This window comes from Macaca mulatta, chromosome 2 (assembly GCF_049350105.2).
Source record: "Macaca mulatta isolate MMU2019108-1 chromosome 2, T2T-MMU8v2.0, whole genome shotgun sequence".
NCBI classification, from domain to species: Eukaryota; Metazoa; Chordata; class Mammalia; order Primates; family Cercopithecidae; genus Macaca; species Macaca mulatta.
The window spans coordinates 191,387,306-191,406,917 of record NC_133407.1 but is presented as its reverse complement, the minus strand read 5'-3'; the positions used below and the strand labels follow the sequence as shown (position 1 = coordinate 191,406,917).

The window sequence follows — 19,612 nt, the reverse complement described above, 5'->3', positions numbered from 1 at the left end:
GTTTTTATAATATTAACCATATTGAAGACCTTTTACATTTTTGTCTTAATTTGCTGCAGTAACTTGCTTATGAGTGAATTGGATAGGTGGTGGTCTCTAGCTTTATTCTGGAATCTTCATTCAGACTCCATAGTGCTTCCATTTACACAGATTTCTATAAAACCCTATTTTGATTAAAAAGTTATTTTGATTAAAAAGTTCTCTGGCACATCTTTCCTTTTTTGTCTCTGTTTGAAAAAACTTTTAACCACCTAAGAAGATGTCAACACTTAAGATAGTAATGCAAGGCCTTCCTCTAACATAATAATGTAGCACAAATGTTCAATATGGCAGGAGAAGAAATTAAGTTTATTATGGATTAAGGTAGTCGTAGAAGCTTCTTGGGGAAAGTGGGATTGTGAAAAGATAGGATTTAGATACGTTTATGGAAGTTGTAGGAGAATGACATAAGAAATGGCATAGGTAAGAAAAGACAAGGTGAATTTTGGGAGATGTGAGAGAAACCAGACTGAAGAAAAGGATTCATGATGTGCAATAGGTGAATGAGTAGGTAGGTAAGTTCAGAAGTCCTTAAATTTGAGATTAAAGTAGTAAGACTTTCATCCTATGATAAACTGCTGATGGATCCAGACCAATTATGTAGAATGGCCAGAACACTGATCTGTAGCTTCACAGACACATGTTGTAGGTGCCTTCTCCAAAACGGCAACCAGTTCAGGGAAAAGAAATCTTCCTTTTGGAGTTAAACATTAAGAAATGGACTCTGAAAGAAGTGATGGAGTTGTATTTTCTCTCCACCTTTGGCAAAGACACAAAGTTGAATGGAAGTAATTAAGGGGATTATATTTAGCACAGTGTAATGTGGGTATCAATAATAATAGACTGATGACTTAATAAAGGATTAAGTTAAGATAGAGGCACAATTTATTATTTAAGTAAATATTCTAGAAAAATACAATATGTATGGCTGGGTATGGTGGCCCACGCCTGTAATCCCAGCACTTTGGGAAACCGAGGTGGGCAGATCACCTGAGGTGAGGAGTTCAATACCAGCCTGGCCAACATGGTGAAACCCTGTCTCTACTAATAATACAAAAATTAGGTAGGCATGGTGATGGGCACCTGTAATCTCAGCTACTCGGGAGGGTGAGGCAGGAGAAACGCTTGAACCTGGGAGGCCCAGGTTACAGTGAGCCAAGGTCGCACCACTGCACTCCAGCCTGGGCGACAGAGTGAGACTCTGTCTCAAAAAAAAAAAAAAAGAAAAAAAAAAGAAAGAAAAATACAATGTGTATATATACCCTAAGGAGAGAATAAGTTGTGAATTCTACAGTAATTTAAGTGCTTCCTTATTCACTTTGGAGGTGTTACCTTGAATATCATCCAAAAAAGCCACTATTCTAGTTAAGGAACAAGGAGCCAAAAAATATTTGTAAGCTTATTGTTCTTTCTTCCTTTGTCTTTTTAAACAGACCAAAATGAAATCTTTATTTCATCTGTTTCCTATCCTGAGCTGTTCTCTATAGGAGTGCTCTCCAAAATATGGTATTTTTGACCCCCGAAGTGTACATCCACAAAAACACCATTTATAATTCATTTTTATCTTAGAAAAAGGAATGGAAGCTAGTTTACTAATTTTTAACAAAGATCGGCAAGAGTACAAGTATATAATTCATTATGTAATCATTTATGGGAGTATACACTAAATGTGGGAGGTGTAATTTTAAAAGTGTTCCAAAGTTGCCTGTGGGTGAGAGTTGTTAAATATTCAAATTATCAGGGCTTTCCCCTAGAAATTCTGATTCAGTAGGTCTAAATTAGGTCCTAGGAATCTGTTTTTTAAAAAGAGGTCCAAGTGTTTCTTATTTTCAGCCAACTTTAGGAAGTTGGAAATACGTCTTGACTTAGTCTAAGTCCAGTTCTAAGTCCCATAGCACTGACTGATGCCTCACCTATCCTTAGACAACTAGAAAGATGGATTGTCCCATGGCTGAGCAGCAGAACTAAGCTCACCAATGACTCAGGGACTAGTGTCCAACTTACCTTATTTCTTGTGCTTTGCTTGGACCAAAAGATAGCTTACAGTAGTTGAATTTTCAGGGCAGTCATCTGTATGTCTAGAGTAATTTGGGAGCTTGCTACCTTGCTTACCTTGGGAGGTTTCAGGTGATCTTTGTTTTTACCCATGAAGCTGTTGCCAAGAATCATTACAATGTTCCATGTATGTTAAATTCATATCTTTATATTTACCACATATTTAATGAATGCTTTAACATGCTGACATGTGGAAATGCAGCAATTAATTTCATGCCAAGGAAATTAAATGCCCTAAAGGATTTATTCAAACTGTTAAAATACTAGAAGAAATAATAGCTAATGTCTTTTGAGTGCTGCCGAGGTGCTAGGCATTGTTCCAAGCACTCTCCGTATACCGTTACTTTACCCTCACAACAATCCTATGAAGTAGGTGTTTTAGTATCCATTTTACAGAGGAATTGACTGATAGAGCTGAGAGGTTAAGTAACTTGCCCATTGTTTATAGGATTTTTGTTTGCTTGATTGCTTAATTTGGGACCAACCTTAAATACCTTTTAGAAGATACTTATTTTCATAACGTTTGACTATTTACAAGTGATGTTTTTACTTGACTGAATGATTCTTTATTTTAAAGCTTGATTTCTTCTACTACTTTATTCTCTCATAAAACAAGTAAAACCTCTTTTGTCTATTTTAACCAGGAATGCAATGTGGCATATATAAATCACTATATAATCTCAGCAAATTATGAAAGAATATGAGAGTTTAATAAAAGCAAAGTGTTTGTAGCCACTTTGAATATGTAGCCTTGATTCGTCTAATAAGTAACATTTGTGAAGATATGTTTTTTAAATTCTGAAGCTGTGCTTTATAACTGCTACTAATATCTGAGAGATTTTAATATCTGGGAGATTTTGTGAGCACAGAATTCTGGCAGTTGCTTGTGTTTTGATTGATGTACAACACTCACTTTTTTTTTTTTAACATCGCCAGTTTCTACATCTAGTTTTTTTCTTAACACTTTAAGCTCTATTTATGCATTTTTGAAAATAATACTTTTACTAGATATTCAGTTAATCTTTTTAAATTGTCAAATTCGATTCTCTGAACCATTTTTAAAAACAATACCTTGGCCGGACACGGTGGCTCACGCCTGTAATCCCAGCACTCGGAGGCCGAGGTGGGCGGATCACAAGGGCAAGAGATCGAGACTGTCCTGGCTAACATGGTGAAACCCTGTCTCTACTAAAAATACAAATAATTAGCTGGGCATGGTGACACAAGCCTGTAGTCCCAGCTAGTTGGGAGGCTGAGGCAGGAAAATCACTTGAACCCAGGAGGCAGAGGTTGCAGTGAGCCAAGATCGTGCCACTGCACTCCAGCCTGGGCAACAAAGTGAGACTCCATCTCAAAAAAAAACCAACAATATTTAACAAAGTATGTAATTAATCAGAAAGCATAATCAAACTAAACAAAGCTTATAAATCTAAATCTAATAAACGAGATTTATAAATTCAGTAAACTAAGATTCATTGCTTACAGACTTGTTACAAATTTCATGTTACAAGTCCAAGCAGATTCTCTGAAAAAACATTTCAAATACCTTTTTTTAAAAACCCAGAAAATGTGTGGACAAATTCACAACTATTGCCCAACTTAACAATACATCTTTATTTTAAATCTAAAGCAGAGGTTGGATTTACTTATTTAGAGATTTCTTTAACCTGTCATTTTTTAAATCCCAAAACTGCAAATCTAACTATCCAACAAAGGGAAATAGAATCTCCATCTTGCAGCCTTCTACCACAACTTAGATTATATATTTGAGATCAGGACGGGAGACTTTTGTCTACCTGCCAGCCAGAGAGAGACTGTACATTTAGCAGGCACCGCACGCCCCCTGCCGTACCACACACTTTTTTTCTTGTCAGGCTCTTGCCTGCCATTGTTAAGAGGAACTTTATGAACCTTTATATAAATTTAACTGAACATTTTTCATTTTTTTGCAACCTGGTTCTTTTCCTAGAAATGATGTATCCCTTAGGTTACACATCATCCCTGTTTGGGATTTTCTAAGTCCAATTATACAGATACTGCTGTATAACCTTTGGCATTAAAGCCTATTTGTGTTCATGGGGTTTTGACACCCTACTTAGGTTACAGTAGTAACCCTTTCTCTTTTATAATTTAATAGCTGCCTCACTGGCCATCAGTCATTTTACTGACAATGATGATCAAGTTTAGTTTTTAACCCCTTTAAATTCACAGAGCCAAAATGATTTTTCTCTCCTAGGAATGCCAGAATCACCTCCGCAGATATGGAAATGTGAATCTGGAACTGGTGACTCGAATCATTAGAGATGGTGGCCCATGGGAAGATCCAGTGTTGCAAGCTGTCCTTAAAGCTCAGCCAGCATCTCAGGAGATAGGTACTTCAGGAGATTCAAAACCAAACCAACATTTGTGAGAAGCAAATACACTTTCATTTACTAACTAGAGCAGTAATAGTGATTTTTCTTCATTTTATAATACTGAATAATGGGAGTGATGTATTTTCACATTAACAGTGTTTTTGTAACCTGGCCCAAAGTGACTTCTGACACCCGGATCGGTACATTTATTTCTCGTAATGGAAATTCTGAGTGGTAACACATCTACTAGATGTTACTTATTTACAGAGAGGGTATTTTTGTCACTTCAGTTGTATTTTTAAAATCTGTTTAAGTAGGAACATCTTTTTCTGTTTTTTAAGAAACAAAAAGTCTGCTTTTCATGAAAGCATATGGAATCTCCCTTCCCTTACACAGGAAGCTTCATGAGGGCTGGAACTCTGAATTTTTGTCACTACTACTGCATATCCTGTAGCTAGCCCAGTGCTTGGTACAGAGTAGATGCTTAATATAAGTATTTGTGGATTGAATGAATGACCACATGATGAATGTGTGAGTGAATAAGTGACTAACTGAATGAATAAATTTGAATTCCAAGTACTCTAGAGCAGTATTTCCCAAACTTCATGAATTAGAAGTTTTGTCTCATACCCTTACTACCTGCATATTTCTTTGATATCACCTCCTGTCCAATCTGATTTAACAGTGGTCCTTTGTAGGCCAAATTTTTCTTTCAAGGCAGGAGGCTTTGTCAACTGCTGTTAGTTAATTCTTTTTTAAAATGTTCCCCACATTATTCCTGAACCCCAGAACATTTTGGATCACTAAAACTGTAGAGTGTAAGCTCAGTAACAGTGAATAAGCACAAAAGTGTAGAAAACATTTAAAAGTGTGGAGAGAGCCAATGGAGTTTAGTTATGAGACAGCCAATGGGGAAAAAAACAAGACCTCCCAACCCTGGAACCAGTTAGACCTTGGTTTGGTGAGAAAGACACTTCATTCCACAGATTTTGTTGAGCTGGTTATTTCTGTTAGTCACAGGTTAAGGGGTTAGGGTGAGTTGTGAATGCAGTTAAGTGGAGGAGGAGCTTTGAAGGGATGGGAGGTGGGACAAAACTAGGAGGATAGGGCTAAGGTATATGTGACAGTGTTATAAAGAACCCAAGGGGTAAAAAGGACACTGGTGTTTGAGGTGTGGATCTTGGAAAGGGAGTTAAAAAAAAGAAAAAAAAAATGAAAAGGGAGAGTTGAAGCTGAGGAGGAAGAGCTGGATTACTGAAGAAGTATGAAGAATCAAATACAGGAAAGGCAAGGGTGACAGACTGGAGAAAATTATGAAGAGACTGCATGTGTCCAGAGGGGAAGAAGCTAGACAAGGACAGAGCTTCAAGAGAAGTGAGGACAGGGGAGAAGAAAGTTTGAGCTTTTAAGGGATAGATTTAGGCTTCACTCGTAGAATCTAGAATAAACCTGTTATTGGTTGGTCTGAGGGCTGATGACCATTTAGGCTGGGAATTACATTAAAATAATAAATACTCCTTTGATACCTATACTAGCATACCTCACACTTTGGGAAAAGCTGCTCTAGAGCCTCATTGATATGGATGACTTTTCTCTAGTTGGTGATGATTAGGGGAAAGACCAGAGTGAAGTTATCTTTGCATTAACTATACAAGTCAGTATCATATATTGTAAACAGAATTGCAAGACAAATTTTTAAGCCAAAATAAAACATTTGTAAGCACTTTAGAAGCTACTGATTAAATATAAGTAATTAAAATACTTCTGGATTCAAAATCATAAAAATATGGGTTCCAGTTCCTGCTCTGCCACTTAATTATTTGTCCTTGGGCAAGTCATTTGACCTCTCTGAGACTCAGTTTTGCAATCTATAAAGCTAGTATCATAATACCCATCATAAGGTTGTTGTTAGGTCTAAATAAAGTTATGTAGCTAATGGTGTTTATATATTTTAAAATTGTGTAAAGTATTAATTAGTAATTATCCTTAGTGATACATAAATGTATATTAATAAGCAGTCCTATTTGGCACTACTTTTGGATTAATTTTATCTTTAAATAAAATATATTTTCTTGTGATTCAACTTTTTCATTAATTCAGATTACATCTCTATAATTAATGTGAACTAACATGGTTTTAATGTGACAGACTAGGATTCAGCCTTTTAATCTTAAAGAAAATATTGAGCAGTAAGAAGATAAAGTATGTAATCTTAGACTAAAAAGACATAGACCCATGTTACTTGGAACATATTTTAACATATTAATGAACTGAAAGAAGAAAATTTTTTTTCTTTTAAAATTTTGTTTCTGTTATTTACTTTTTAGACTGAGAAGAAATCAACAAATATTTCTTGAGCACTGTTTTGGTGTCACTCTTATTTTCCTTTTTCCAACCATATAACTGAATATTCTTTTCACAAATAAACTCCTACTAAGGAAAATGCTATTTAAGTAGTTAAATCTAATTAGAAACCATATTTTAGTGGTAAAGTTTCAAAGAACAAAGTTTGAGAGAATCTTTTCTTGAGAGTAATAGAGTCTGTTTTCTTTTTAATATAGTGAACAAATATTTAAGTTCTGAAAATCCACTGTTCTTTGAACTACGTGCCAGATACCTAATTGCTTGTGAACGCATACCCGAAGCAATGGCTCTTATTAAATCTTGTATAAATCACCCAGAAATCAGTAAAGACTTATACTTCCATCAAGCACTCTTCACATGTCTGTTTATGTCACCTGTAGAAGATCAGCTATTCCGGGAGGTATTGTTTGAGACTATTTTTGCCTATTACCATTTTAACCCTGCCAAAAAAAAAAAAAAAAAAAAAAAAAACCAAAAAAAATAGTAGCCCACTGTTGTTGTTAAATTCCTTTTACAGTAATGCCAAAGATTTAAGGATTACATTATCTAGATGTGTTTTCTTTTGGCACCATAACTTAAGGTCATGTTGAATTAAGTCAAAATCTGATATTAACAAATGATGAAATCAATAAAATATACTCATTAATAAGTATTATTCACATTGCACTTTTGATGTGATGGAGAAGAGGTCAAATAAAAGTCAACAAGCTCACAGCTTGCCAGGAGTAAAAAAAAAAAAAAAAAAAAACAAACCCAAGAAGCATTATGATCTTGCCTTTAAAATAAAGTACTAGAGGTAAAATGCTCATGTTTATTTTATTTCTTAAGGTGAAGGAATTAATCTTTTCCTAATATGGATCATATGTACCTATAGGTTGTGGACATTAATGAGATTAAAAGTAGTCATTGTAAAATGTAGGTGCTGTACAGTGAAACTATGTAACCATGAAAATATTTCTGTACAAGTCATCATTGTTTTTGTAGAAGAAAACTAGAAATCTAAGTAATTCATTTTGAATGTTTAAACATTTATTGCAACTAGCTTCTTAGATACTTTTATTGATATGAACTGATTTCTCTTTTCCTCTTACAGCATTTATTGAAAACTGATTGTAAGAGTGGAATTGATATCATCTGTAATGCCGAAAAAGAAGGCAAAACTATGTTAGCCTTGCAACTCTGTGAATCCTTTCTTATTCCACAGCTCCAGAATGGGGATATGTACTGTATCTGGTAAGTGTTCGCAAATAAAGAAATTGAAATGGTAAGATGGGCAACAGAAAGAAAACTGCAGTTTGAACTTTGTTTTTTAAATTGTGTGAAAATATCAAGCTACTTTAAAAAAAATTGATTGTGCAAGGAACAATAGTAGATTCTAAGAACTAGAGAATTTAAAAAGAAAATGATAATGTGCCACTAAACTGGTAGTGTAAATGTTTAAGGGATGTGCTATAATGAAGCAATGGTTTGAAATTAAATTTTAATTTGGAGTCTGAGTTTTAAAACATTTAAAACTTGCTAGAATATATGAAGCAGTAGGTTTACCTAGCAATCATGTAATTTAAAATGTAATATGAGTGTTTTAAGGTACCTAAAATAAAAACACTCTTCAGGGGCTATTAAGAATTTCTGTTTCCTCGACTCCAGTACACCCATATACACACATAAACACACAAAACTCTTACCACTTTGCTGTTTCATTATATTCTTAACAGAAAACTAGGTTTCATTTGCTGAACATAATACTCTGAAATGATCATGGGCTATAAACATTTTTTTAAATTCTCAAATACTTAAAACAATAGCTTGAAGGCATATAGCTGCAAATCATAATACTTCAATATTCTTGGTTAGTTTTTGTTTTTGTTTTTTGGAGACAGGGTTTCACTTTGTCACTCAGGCTAGAATACAGTGGTGCGATCAGAGCTCACTACAGCCTCAACTTCCTGGGCTCAAGTGATTTTCCTGCCTCAGCCTCCTCAGTAGCTGGGACTACAGATGTGTGCGACCATGCCCAGATAATTTTTGTTTGTTTGTTTGTTTTGTAGAGACGGGGATTCACCATTTTGCCCAGGCTGGTTTCAAACTCCTTGGGCTCAAGTAAATCTGCCCTCCTCAGCCTCCCAAAGTGCTGAGATTACAGGCATGAGCCACCGTGCCTGGCCCTATTCTTGTTTTATAGATTAAAATCTTCAAACTCAGAGATAAGAGTCAAATAGCTAGTTAGTAGCAGACCTGGATCTGGAAACAGGTAAATTTGTTTTCTAGGGGTTACAATATACCTTTAGTTAGGTTATGCTAATTTTTATTTAAAATTATATCATGTAAATTGGAATTTCAAATAGAGAAAGGGATTAGGAGGTGGTGGTAAGACATACATTCGCCCTTATATACAGTTATGCAGCACCTAATGATGGGGATATATTCTAAGTAGTATGTCAATAGGCAATTTCCTTGTGTGAATATTGTAGAGGTACAAACCTAGATGGTATATCCTACTGCACATCTAGGCTATATGACGTAGCCTACTGCTTCTAGGCTACAAACCTGTATGGCAGTGTTACTGTACTAAATGCTATAGGCAGTTATAATACAATGGTATTTGTCTATGCAAACATATCTAAATATAGAAAAAATACAGTAAAAATGATGTTATAATCTTATGTGACCACTGTTGTATACGCATTCTGCTGTTCACTGAAATGTTGTTACACTGCATATAACTGTAATTTTTGAAGTATTATCATTTTTTGATATGTGGTTATTTGGAAACTGAAAACAGTCATGACAGTTATAATAGATCTTTTCCTATGGGAATAGGAATGTTCTCTGCCCTGAGCTATATCACACTATTTAAACAGGGTAACTTTAATTCTTTCATTGTAATATACTCATAAATAACTAGAAACAAGTATACATACACACACACACACACAAATAAAAGAAAAGAAAAATACATTTTATTTTCTTCTTCTATTGGTAACCCATTTCTACTGGTTAGGGAAGGACCTTAAACATATTATAATGCCTGTCTTCCAGCTCCTGGCCACAGGCACCTTCTAAGAATACAAGCTCAGTGTCTCCAGCTGCCTAACCAAAAACGAGTCTTTAGCCTTCTTTTTGTCCCTTCCTTCTAAGTAGTGTGGGTTCTGATGGCCTACCCTCTTATTTCTTCTACCTCTTTTCTATATTTCTGAATGTTAGAAAAAGTCCCTTTTCTTCCTTCTAGAAGTTAATTTTCACTGTAATTTGATGAGCAGGATTCTTTTCAGCCTCCAAAGTCTGTGTTGTCCATTTCATCCTGGCCTTGCCTATGAGTCAGCTTGTCATTTATCTTCCCTCTGTGTGAATAGAACCGGATCCACAGTTTTGCTGTATCCCAAGCCAATGGGGCAAGTTGCTAAACCCATTTCTCTTTCACAATCATTAATAATAATAATAATAGCCGCAAATATTTGCTGAGTGCTTCCTATATTCTTTGCTTTATATATGCATATGTAATTTAACCCAGCAAGCTTATGGAGATAATACTGTGTTCAAGCCATTCAATACTGTGTTCAAGCCATTCAGCTAGTAACTAGTGAAGCCAGGATTCAAACTTAGGCAGTCTTCCAGCCTCTGCTATATTAAAATTACTTAAAATAAATGGGTCAAGTTTGAAAAAAAAAAAATCTGCATTGTAAGGGTAACTGACCTCATTATATAGGTTTTCCTCAGAAAGTAGATGACTTAATGGTAATATTAGTAGTTAATAGGGTCTTGTATTGGTTACCTGAGAAATGTGCTGTGTTTTCTAACGCACACATTGAATAAAAGAAAACGTGTATAAGCTTCATTAAACCTGCTCTTTTGGTCTTCTAAAAGACTATCAATGGTTTTCAGGATTTTTTCATTGTTTTTTGTTTTCCTTCAGAATCCACTGTACAACTAACACCTAAGATCCCATGTTGTAAATCCAGTCAAAATGGAGCTTCATAACACTATCCTAAGATTTCTGCTTTGCCTGCTTTAAAGCAAAAATCCATAGTGGTAGCCTTCTCTTGGCAAACTTATTAGGATATTGCAATGTACATATTACAGGCTTTCAGCATTTAGGGGAAGCATATGCCAGACATTTCACCTAGGTGTTTCAATTATCTCTCTTAATTCTTTGGATAAAGATGCTGAATAGGAATAATCCCAACCTTTATGTATAAGAAAACTGTATATAAAAGAGATTAACAATCATACAGCTAGTAAGAAATGGAGTTGGAATTTGTACTAGTTTGCAAGTGACAGCACCTGTGCCTAACTAGTATAGGACAATATTTAGGGTGCAGTATGGGCTACATGAAAGCTACATGGAAGGCCACAGGTGGTTCTCAAAGGTAACTGCTACCAGGGACACTGACATTGATAATGTTTTTCAAAATCTGTTTCTTTTCTGTCATTTGGCTTCAGTCTCTCTTGCTGCAGACCAGCAGGAACATCAGCAAACCCCAAGCTTAATAGTTTAGAATTGAGAACATCTCAGAGATTCTGACAAGCCTGACTGGGATCATTTTCCCATCCTTGAATTAATATCTGAAGGGGAATGCAGAGGAGGGTCACACAGGAGACATGGCCACTGGCCTTCTACCTTTGTGTTTTAGGGCTTTTCCTAGAAAAGGGTGACTCATTGAACTGGGTGTGCCACTTCAGCTAGTGTATAATGCTGTATTGAGATTTAGGTCTCTCTTATTACCAATTCCATGTTCTTGCCACTGCATCCACTAAACAATGTGTCATTGTATATATTTACAATATATTAAGGGTTGGCGAAATAGGTAGGACCTATAAAATATAAACAAGGAAGCATATGATAGGCATGAATCAGTAAGAGGAATCTTTTCTGAAATAGGTATCACTTTAGTTTGGGGTATTCATGAAGGCTTTCCTGAAGAGATACTTGATAAGGCCTTTGAAAGATAAGCTCATCTTAGGCATGAAGTACTTTCCAAGTACAGCAGTCAGTATAAACAAAAGTGAGAATAAATAAAGCAGTTTAGCTGAGAGTAAGGAGTTCCTAAGATTCAAATCCTGAAACTCCTAACTCTAAAACCCACATTTCTATTGCTGTTAACTTTATAGCATAAGCACTAAATGAAATGTGATCAGGGAGGCTGAAAACAGATCAGGTTAGAAACCACTCTAGAAATACACCTGTAAAATTAAAGGGCCTAAAAGGGTAACATTGAGAAAGAGTGATACAGCTGAGGGCAAAAGTATACTTGAAATGTAAAGACACTGCAAGATAAACAGGTTAGAACCAGATGAGGATAGAGAAATGTTTAGTGTCACTGACTGATCTAGGAAAAGATCATCAATTTTGCAGGAATATGATTAGTTCTGAGTGGGTTAAGGTGATGGAAAGCAATGTAAATTGAAACACCCAGGCATGAAAACTGGAAAGCAGTAAAAGCTAGAGATGCAGTAGGAAGGTATGAAACCTCAAGAGAATTCTAAAAGAGTATGAGTGCAAAAAAAGGGGGGATAGTGGACTGAAACTTAATAAATAGCTAGCATGAAATGGAAGTGGAATTTTGGTTTTACTTCTTGTATGTTGCTTGCTGTCATTTTCTGTTTTGTGTTTTCTGTATTGTCTAAGTAGACTATGTGCACCCTCATGATGGTAATCAAGCCGTCCTTAGACTTAATACCTGTGTGTGCTGAGCTCAAAGTATATGCTCATCACTTTTAAAAACTATTTTCATTAATTATTTTAATACTTTTAGATTATGATGCTTTGTACACTTTTATGACATGTTTTGAAGAATTCTAATTTGCTAAAATGTGATATCGAAATATATCAGCTCTATCATATGATTTGCCTTTGTCTCAAAACCCACTGCTCTTAGCCTTGTGCATCAAATAACAGTGGCTGTATTTGAGAAAAGAATCTGCGTATGAAATAGTTCGAATGGTCCATAGCCTGTCTGTTTAAAAGTATGATATCTGAAACATACTATTTCAGAATCAATACTATAACATACTTACAGTTTTAATCTTTAGAACTTTTGATGTCTTAATAAATTGAAAATGAAAAGTATGAACCATTTCTTTATAAATAGTCTACAACATTGGTTTCCAAATTTACAAGTAAAATATTAATTAAAGGCCAGGATCTATTATTTTTAAGTAATATCAGTATTGGCAAATTAGTATCAGAATTTCTGTTTTGACCCAGTAGTAGAGGCATCTTAGGTATGCCAACATATTGTTGGAATTCATTCCTTCCCACTGTACATTTGTGATTTCTGATATTTCTTCCTCTCCCAACTTTTTTTAGTTTCATATAGGTAGCAGAAGTAGCTTGGGAGTGAACGTAATACATATTTACACTCATATACGTTGCAGCCAGGGCACTATAGAATCAGGGAAAGATAGCTAATGTCTGTATTTGAATAAACTGTATTTTTGATAATTCTCTTTTTTTCTCATTTACAGGGAGTTGATTTTCATATGGAGTAAACTACAGCTTAAATCTAATCCTTCAAAACAAGTTTTTGTAGATCAATGCTACCAGCTTTTAAGAACAGCAACTAACGTGAGAGTCATATTTCCTTTCATGAAAATCATCAAAGATGAGGTAAATAGGATATATTGATCCCTTACGTTTAAAATTCAGTGGCAGTTCACTGAAACTTGAATCTCTTTTGATAAAATTTATTTGATTTTAAAATTGAAGGAAAGGAGGATTTTAAGGCCTCATTTTCCATACATTACATTCTCCTCTGTCCTAACTGCAGACTCTCAACATGGGAGGCTAATTTATTGTTACTTAAAGTTTAACATGGAAGAAATTGCTTCCATTACAACCTTTTTTCTTATAATTAATTTGTTACTTTCAATATTGTCCTAAATCCCATTTATAGAATCTTAACTAATTTGCAAATAAACTTGGTGTATCTATCGATAATACCATTTCACTGTCACAGAGAAACTTAGTTCCAGTTTTAGGTCCACTGTTTACGTGTAAAGGAACAATGAATTCTGAGGTGTTTTTGAAACTTAAGGAAAAAGTTTTTAAATTGTTTATTTGAAGTAATTGTAAAAATGTATTACCTCTTTCTAAAAATAGTCCTGAATCAAGTTTTTCTTGGGCCACTTCCAAGTGAGTACAATCCTACATGAGTCTTACGTAGACATGAAAGTGGATCCTGCAGATCTTTTAGTTTTCTCCCCAAAATATCAACAGGACTTTGAGTATAAAGATAAAGCCACTTTACATTTTAGGTAGCACCATTAAACGGAATCTCTATGTTGGTTACTTTTAAATATATAAGGAGGCATCTATTAAATAATACATTTTAATTTTTTTTATGTTTTTATGCATTTATTACATTCATTATCACATCACTCATTAGATGTATGATCATGTAGTGATCATACTCTCATGGTAATTTTGCTAACTGCATTCATGGTATGCTTATTAAATGGTGAAATATCATTCAAATGCATTCTCAAAGTAAACCTCTCCTTCCAACAAAAGAAGAAAACTATGTTACAGAACATGTCTTAATATTTGATGTGCATTAGAATCACCTGTAAAACTTAATTTTAAAAAATAAAGATGTATCCATATTTTTGTACATGATTCTTATTTGTACCAAAAATTGATATATATTATTATAGAAAGTTTACAATGTAAGTGAGGTTTTGCCAGTCATCACAGAGCTTTCTTCTTTTCACATGTGGGGTAAACCTATGAATATATTATAAAAGGAAAATTGAAAGATGAAATAAGTATTAAAAATACGATGCTTAATAGTTTATACTCCACTAAAAAGACTTATTTGTTGGAATAAATCATTCAATTGCCTCAGTACTGTGAAGAGTCATAAATACTGTGTGAGTTCAGGAGACATAGATGGCATATCTAAAAAGGGTTCACGGAGGAAATACTTTAAGCTGGGTTTTCAATGACATGAGAATAGTATTAACATTTGTAGAGAATTTTATAGCTTACAGGGCACTTTTTCCTCATTTTATTATTTGTTTTTCACAACCATCTGGTGACATTAAAGGGTAGCAGAGAAATGTGGGGAAGTGGGTGGGGGATGAGACTAATGCCAGAGACTGTGTGTGGTAGGAGGAGTGATTGTTGGAGATACTTAAAGGAATTTGAATGCAACAATTCATTCATTTCATTGAACGAATTGAAAATTCATAAATATCCTGGAACCATCAAAAGATTTCAGGTAAGGAAGTAGCCTGTTCTCTTTTTTGATGATCTTAAGATTTTTAAATGTGAGCATCTGTATACATTATAATTTTATGAGCCAAGATAGAGGACGTAGGCTGGGAGCGATGGCCTACACCTGTAATCCCAGTACTTTGGGATTCCGAGGTGGGCAGATCACTTGAGGCCAGAAGTTCGAGACCAATCTGGCCAACATGGTGAAACCGCATCTCTACTAAAAATACAAAAATTAGCTGGGTGTGGTGGCTCATGGCTGTAGTCCCGCTACTGGGGAGGCTGAGGCAGGAGAACTACTTGAACCCAGGAGGCAGAGGTTGCAGTGAGCCAAGATCGCGCAATTGCACTCCAGCCTGGGTGACAGTGCAAGACTCTGTCTCAAAAAAAAAAAAAAAAAAAAAAAAAGAGGATGTAGATAGAAGTATGGAGAAAGAAAAGGAATTCTGTTTTGAATGAATGGATTTTGAATTTGCTGTATCTGAAAAATCTAGGTAGTAAAGTCTAATTATAATTGACATTTAGAAATAAGTAGTTGGAATTCAGAAAGGATTCCAAGTTGTAGATGATGGATTTGTAGGAGCAAACTAAGTAAATGCAATAGGTCCGACTTTCACTCATTCTGCAAACATTTATTCAGAGGTTACAATGTACCAACTTTTATGCTAACTATAGGGAGATATAAAAAATGAAACACTGTCCCCTGTAATTTAGGAATTCAAAGTTAGGAGGTGAGGACATACACATACACAGATATTTATAAAACAAAATTGAAATGTTTTTTAAAGATAAGTTATTCTGGGTGGAAAGAATGGGGAATTTTAACTGTACCTCAGGGCAGAGACCAGGATAAGTGGGAAGAAAAACCTTCAGATTAGAGCTGATTCTCAAAAGAATGAATAGGAGGATCAGTAGGAATTTACTAGCTAAAGTGAAAATAAGATGTGGTAAGTTAAGGTCTGCCTGTGGGAAATCTAAGTAGTTCTGCAGGGTTACACAGCATGTAAGGGACTAAGAAAACATGAGGCTGGCAAGGTAGTATCCCTCCCTGTAATCTCTACTATACCATATGTAGGCAGTATGACATACATACATATGTATGATGTTAAAGACATTATTATGGTATCTCCTCCAATCAAAATAAGCCTTTAGATTATTCCACACCACTAGAGAGACACTATTATAACTAAGATGGGTTGACAAAAGATTCCCAAGTAAAAGCTGATGCAATTATCCTTGAGTCATCAGTAAACGTTTCAAAGCTTGAGTACTATTCAGATAACTTCCAGGGGGGCTCATTATTCTGAGCCTTATATACCTTATTAGATTTGGAAAGATTATAACTGCCTTCTTTATGTGGGCCACATTTCCCCCCTTTCTGGATAAATAACATTACTTAATAAGCAAAATAAGTAATATTTTTTCATATAGCACCATAATAAAAGTTCCCATAAGAAGTTTTTTTTTAAGCCTAGTTTATTTCTTGATATGGAAAATTGATAAATCTGTTAAAATACGTATAATTTTGACCCTTCTCTCAAAGAATATGAGATTTATACCTAAAATAATAAATGGGGGTCTAGAATTCTAAGAAATCTTAATCACCATAAGTTTATGAAACACCGTAAGTCCATTTTGTATTATGGATAGTGGGGCTTGTCAAATGTGAAAATTAAATAAATTAGAAGCTAAAATGCTATCTATTCCACATTATTCTCAAGTTTTAAAAACAGAGAAAGGTATATATTTAAAGAGTTAAACAAGGCTACTAAATATGGAAAACTGCACAATAGAATACTATGTTTATTCAGCTTTCATTTTTAAGAGTTGTATTTTTTAAAGATAGACTAATGTAACCATTTTTTGGAAAAAAAAAAAAAGTAGCACTAATATTTTTATTTTTCCAGGTTGAAGAAGAAGGCTTGCAAATTTGTGTCGAAATATGTGGTTGTGCTCTGCAACTCGACCTTCATGATGATCCCAAAACTAAATGTCTGATTTATAAAACAATTGCACATTTTTTGCCAAATGATTTGGAGATCCTCAGGATTTGTGCACTCTCAATATTTTTTCTGGAGCGCTCCTTAGAAGCGTATCGTACTGTTGAAGAGCTTTACAAACGTCCAGATGAAGAATATAATGAAGGCACAAGTAGTGTTCAAAATCGTGTTCGTTTTGAATTGCTTCCGATTTTGAAAAAGGGATTGTTTTTTGACCCTGAATTTTGGAACTTTGTAATGATTAAGAAAAACTGCGTAGCATTATTGAGTGATAAATCAGTAGTTAGATTTCTAAATGAAAGCACACTGGAAAATAATGCAGGTAATCTAAAAAGGACAGAAGAACAGCAAGGTTTGGATGAAGGGTTTGACTCTCTTACAGATCAGAGCACTGGAGAGACTGATCCTGATGATGTATCTGGAGTGCAGCCTAAAGGTCATATTAATACGAAGAAAAACTTTACAGCTCTTAATACTTCCAAAGTAGATCACAATGTCCCAAGGCATCGTTGTATGTTATGTAACAAGGAATTTCTAGGTGGTCACATCGTAAGGCATGCCCAGGCTCATCAGAAAAAAGGCAGTTTTGCATGTGTAATATGTGGTAGGAAATTTAGAAACAGAGGACTTATGCAGAAGCATTTAAAGAATCATGTTAAGAAGATACAGAGACAGCAAATTGCTGCAGCTCAACAGGATGATCAGGAAGTCACTGCCTTGGGAGAAATAAATTGTTCTAATTCTTCCATTTCATTTGAAAATGGGAATTCGGATAGTAAAGATTTGGAAGTAGAGACTCTTACTGCTCCTAGTGAAGGAAACAAAGAAGTCATCCCTGAGCATGTGGCTGAATTCATTGAAATTCCCGTCAGTGTACCCGAAGATGTTATTGAAAATGGTACTGAAAATGGCAGTCCTGTAACTTCTTTAAATAATGTCTTGAAGCCTTTACCTGAATGTGGGGATGATTATGAGGAGGAAGAGGATGAAGAAGGTGATTATGAAGAAGATGATTATGACCTGAATCAAGAAACTTCAGTAATTCATAAAATCAATGGAACTGTATGCCATCCAAAAGACATATATGCCACAGATCAAGAAGGAAACTTTAAGTGTCCTGCTCTTGGCTGTGTCCGGATATTTAAAAGAATTGGGTTTCTAAATAAACATGCAATGACCGTACATCCAACTGATTTAAATGTGCGACAAACAGTAATGAAGTGGAGCAAAGGAAAATGCAAATTTTGTCAAAGGCAATTTGAAGATTCTCAACATTTTATAGACCACCTTAATAGACACAGCTATCCAAATGTGTATTTTTGTTTGCATTTTAATTGCAACGAGTCATTTAAGCTGCCATTCCAGCTTGCCCAGCACACAAAAAGTCACAGGATATTTCAAGCTCAGTGTAGTTTTCCAGAATGCCATGAGCTTTTTGAAGATCTTCCTCTGCTATATGAACATGAAGCTCAGCACTATTTAAGTAAAACACCAGAATCATCTGCACAACCAAGTGAAACAATTCTTTGGGATGTTCATACAGACTCAAATCCTAATCATCAGGAAAAAGACTCATCTAGTAATGAGAAACAAACTATTAGTCTGCCAGTTTCTACTAGCAAATCAAGGAAAGAGTCTACAGAACCAAAGACATGTATAGAAAGTATGGAAAAGAAAACAGACAGTTTAGTTCAGAATGGAAATGAACGTTCTGATGACACTGTTTCAAATATAAGCTTGATAGACCAAAAGATGCCTGACATAGAGCCAAATTCTGAAAATAATTGTAGCAGTAGTGATTTAGTCAATGGACATAGTGAAATAGAGCAAACACCTTTAGTTTCATCGGATCCTGCTTTGAAAATTGATACAAACAGAATCAGGACAGAAAATGGTTCCATTTTACCCAGTGTTGTACCACAAGAACACAATACCTTGCCAGTATCTCAGGCACCTTCCAAACCAAATCTGACAAGTGAACATACTTCATATGGCTTAATTTTAACAAAACCATACGTCAGACCATTGCCTCCCAGTTACCTTGACGAACGGTATCTTAGTATGCCAAAACGCAGAAAATTTCTGACTGATAGAGTAGATGCCTGTTCTGATCAAGATAACGTATATAAAAAATCAGTGAAAAGATTAAGATGTGGCAAATGCCTGACCACCTACTGTAATGCAGAAGCACTTGAGGCTCATCTTGCACAAAAGAAATGTCAGACACTCTTTGGATTTGATTCAGATGATGAAAGTAAGTCTTCTATCTTCTTAGTAGAGATATCTGTAAAAAAAGAAAATGGCATAAATAAAACTATTATAGATCTTTGAGATTTAAAAACTTGACATTTGTGTAGCACAGATAGTGAAGCATTACTCCATACGTTATTTCCTTTAATACATACAACCAGTATGAGGTGATACTAATATTCCTGTTTGATAGATCAAGCAACTGAAATTCACAAGTAATTTGCATAGGGCTTTGCCTATGAACTTGTGCAAGGCAGAATCTGAACACAGGTTTTTCATATTCTTTGATTATACTTCTTACACTGTATCAAAAGTTCTTCTTCATTCCAAGTTTC

General features: G+C 34.9%; 1 protein-coding gene and 1 long non-coding RNA gene across 15 annotated transcripts in view; one reads left to right on the top strand and one right to left on the bottom strand.

Moving 5' to 3' along the window:
* LOC106996063 (uncharacterized) overlaps positions 1-19,612 on the bottom strand; it is a 69,764-nt gene that overhangs the window by 41,639 nt on the left and 8,513 nt on the right. Inside the window, exon 2 of the long non-coding RNA XR_013414593.1 lies at positions 19,203-19,311. This is a non-coding gene — a long non-coding RNA (uncharacterized LOC106996063). The remainder of the gene's footprint in view (positions 1-19,202; positions 19,312-19,612) is intronic.
* ZNF654 (zinc finger protein 654) overlaps positions 1-19,612 on the top strand; it is an 82,592-nt gene that overhangs the window by 59,702 nt on the left and 3,278 nt on the right. For 2 of the 14 annotated variants that reach the window (XM_028844714.2, XM_015129182.3), the window contains 5 exons: positions 4,331-4,466; positions 7,010-7,212; positions 7,906-8,045; positions 13,278-13,419; positions 16,935-19,281. In XM_028844714.2, coding sequence (XP_028700547.2) covers positions 7,096-7,212; positions 7,906-8,045; positions 13,278-13,419; positions 16,935-19,281 — 2,746 coding nt within the window. In that variant the 5' untranslated portion in view covers positions 4,331-4,466; positions 7,010-7,095. Of the gene's footprint in view, positions 1-4,330; positions 4,467-7,009; positions 7,213-7,905; positions 8,046-13,277; positions 13,420-16,934; positions 19,487-19,612 lie in introns of those variants that run through there. The other 12 variants (XM_077994306.1, XM_077994303.1, XM_028844717.2 and 9 more) reach the window with 7 other exon arrangements.